The sequence below is a fragment of the Zingiber officinale genome, chromosome 1A, assembly GCF_018446385.1.
Source record: "Zingiber officinale cultivar Zhangliang chromosome 1A, Zo_v1.1, whole genome shotgun sequence".
Classification (NCBI taxonomy): Eukaryota; Viridiplantae; Streptophyta; class Magnoliopsida; order Zingiberales; family Zingiberaceae; genus Zingiber; species Zingiber officinale.
In genome coordinates, this window is record NC_055987.1 from 1328801 (window position 1) to 1330755 (window position 1955).

General features: G+C 40.9%; 1 protein-coding gene across 1 annotated transcript; it reads left to right on the forward strand.

The window, feature by feature from the left end:
- The first annotated feature begins 619 nt into the window (after nucleotides 1–619).
- LOC121998502 (protein P21-like) lies at nucleotides 620–1428 on the forward strand. The gene has a single exon (XM_042553456.1). The coding sequence runs from the start codon at nucleotides 620–622 to the stop codon at nucleotides 1295–1297; it is 678 nt and encodes a 225-aa protein (XP_042409390.1). The 3' UTR covers nucleotides 1298–1428.
- The last annotated feature ends 527 nt before the right edge of the window (nucleotides 1429–1955 follow it).

Sequence of the window (1955 nt, forward strand, 5' to 3'; positions counted from 1 at the left end):
AAAAATATTGAAAATATTAAAAAAAAATTATAAAGCAATACTTAAGAAACAAATAGATAAACATTTACTATATTACAATTTATATTTAATTTAAAATTTTTAATATGATAAAAATAATATAATACAACTTCAATTTTACATCTCAAATCTCATCCACATATGTTATATCTTCAGTTTGAAATTTTAGAGACAAATATGTATCTTCTAATTCAATCATTATTTAGTAGAAGGATCAGAATTAATATAGTCATCTCTTCTAGATATATATTTACCTCAGCATGCCCATCACAATATCTCTTAATTATTTTCCACGAATATGTCACATCTTTCCATTAAGTTTCTAGTTCATACGACTTTGAATTTTCTATTTACACATTTAATTAAACAATTTAATTGTTCAACAATCCATGCATGCAAGTCTTTCTTGACTTAAGGCTTGTAATCTTTTTAGTCATCCATACATTTTTGTGTTAAAGTCCTGTCGTATTAATTTTTTCTACTAGATTTTTTTTATTAAATTATCTATTACTTGGTTAATAAATAATGAGATTAATTGTCTCCACCATAATCTCTCTATAAATTCCCTGCTTTGCGCCATGAATCTCCACAAGCTTGAATCATGGCTCCATCAACCAACGCCGCGCTCTGTTTCTTCCTCTTCCTCCTCCCTCTCTCCATTAACGCCGCCACCTTCCAGATCGTCAACAGCTGCTCAAACACCGTCTGGGCCGCATGGGCCACCACAGGCCCCCAGACAGGCGGCGGTAACCAGCTCAACCCGGGGCAGTCCTGGACCGTCAACATCAACGCCGGCTCCACCGGCGGCCGCATATGGGCCCGCACTGGGTGCTCCTCCGACGGCAGAAACTGCCAGACCGGCGACTGCGGGATGCTGCAGTGCCAGGGGTACGGCCGGGCGCCCAACACCCTCGCCGAGTTCTCCCTCAACCAGAACAACAACCTCGACTTCTTCGACATCTCCAACGTGGCCGGCTACAACGTGGGGATAGACTTCAGCCCCACCACCGGCGGGTGCCGAGGGATCCGGTGCTCCGCCAACATCGTGGGGGAGTGCCCGGCGCAGCTGAGGGCGCCGGGGGGCTGCAACGACCCCTGCACCGTGTTCGGGACGCAGCAGTACTGCTGCAACAATGGGCCGTGCGATCCCACGGATTTTTCAAGGTTCTTTAAGGCGCGGTGCCCGGACGCCTACAGCTACCCGCAGGACGATCGAACCAGCACCGTCGTCTTCACCTGCCCCGGCGGCACCAACTACAGAGTCACCTTCTGCCCTTGATCGACTTGAAGCATGCATGAGATCGTATATATATAATTACTACTGTAAGACAATAAGATTTACAAAGATCTAGCTAATTCGACACGTTTCTATATATAATCATGGAGAATAAAACATGTGTGCTAGCTGAATTACTAGCGTGAGGTCCTCTGTTCACGCCTGTTCCTGCTATCCATCAATTAATATATTATTAGATTGCCATCAATATGATAATAGCTTTTATCTTTCTTTTCCTTTTCTTTCTTTTGTCTACTTCTGTTCATGAATTAATTTATGATGCTGTTTGTTTGTTGGGTTGAGTCATGACATCAGATTGATATTTCTGTTCTTGAAAGCTACTGCCACCTAGATAAGGATTATGTTGTGTTTATATTTTTTTTAGTTGAGAGAACAAGAAAAGAAAAGAAAGTAGAGACAGAGAGACGAAATTAATTAATTTCTTAGTCATCAGTTTTTCCGCATCTATTGAATGGTAAGCTAAAATTGTGCCATTTCACATGGAATAAGATTTGATTTTCCCACTAATTCAAAATTCATTCTCGATAGTAAACACAACATCAGGAGTTAAAGCCATGGGATATGGTTTTCCATGAATAAAGACTTTGAAAATGCCCCAAGATAAAACTCCAACAAAACAAAACCGTAAAATATTTGACAA

Coding starts and splice junctions, on each gene's coding strand:
- LOC121998502 (XM_042553456.1), top strand. CDS start 620: ATGGCTCCATCAACCAACGCCGCGCTCTGTTTCTTCCTCTTCCTCCTC.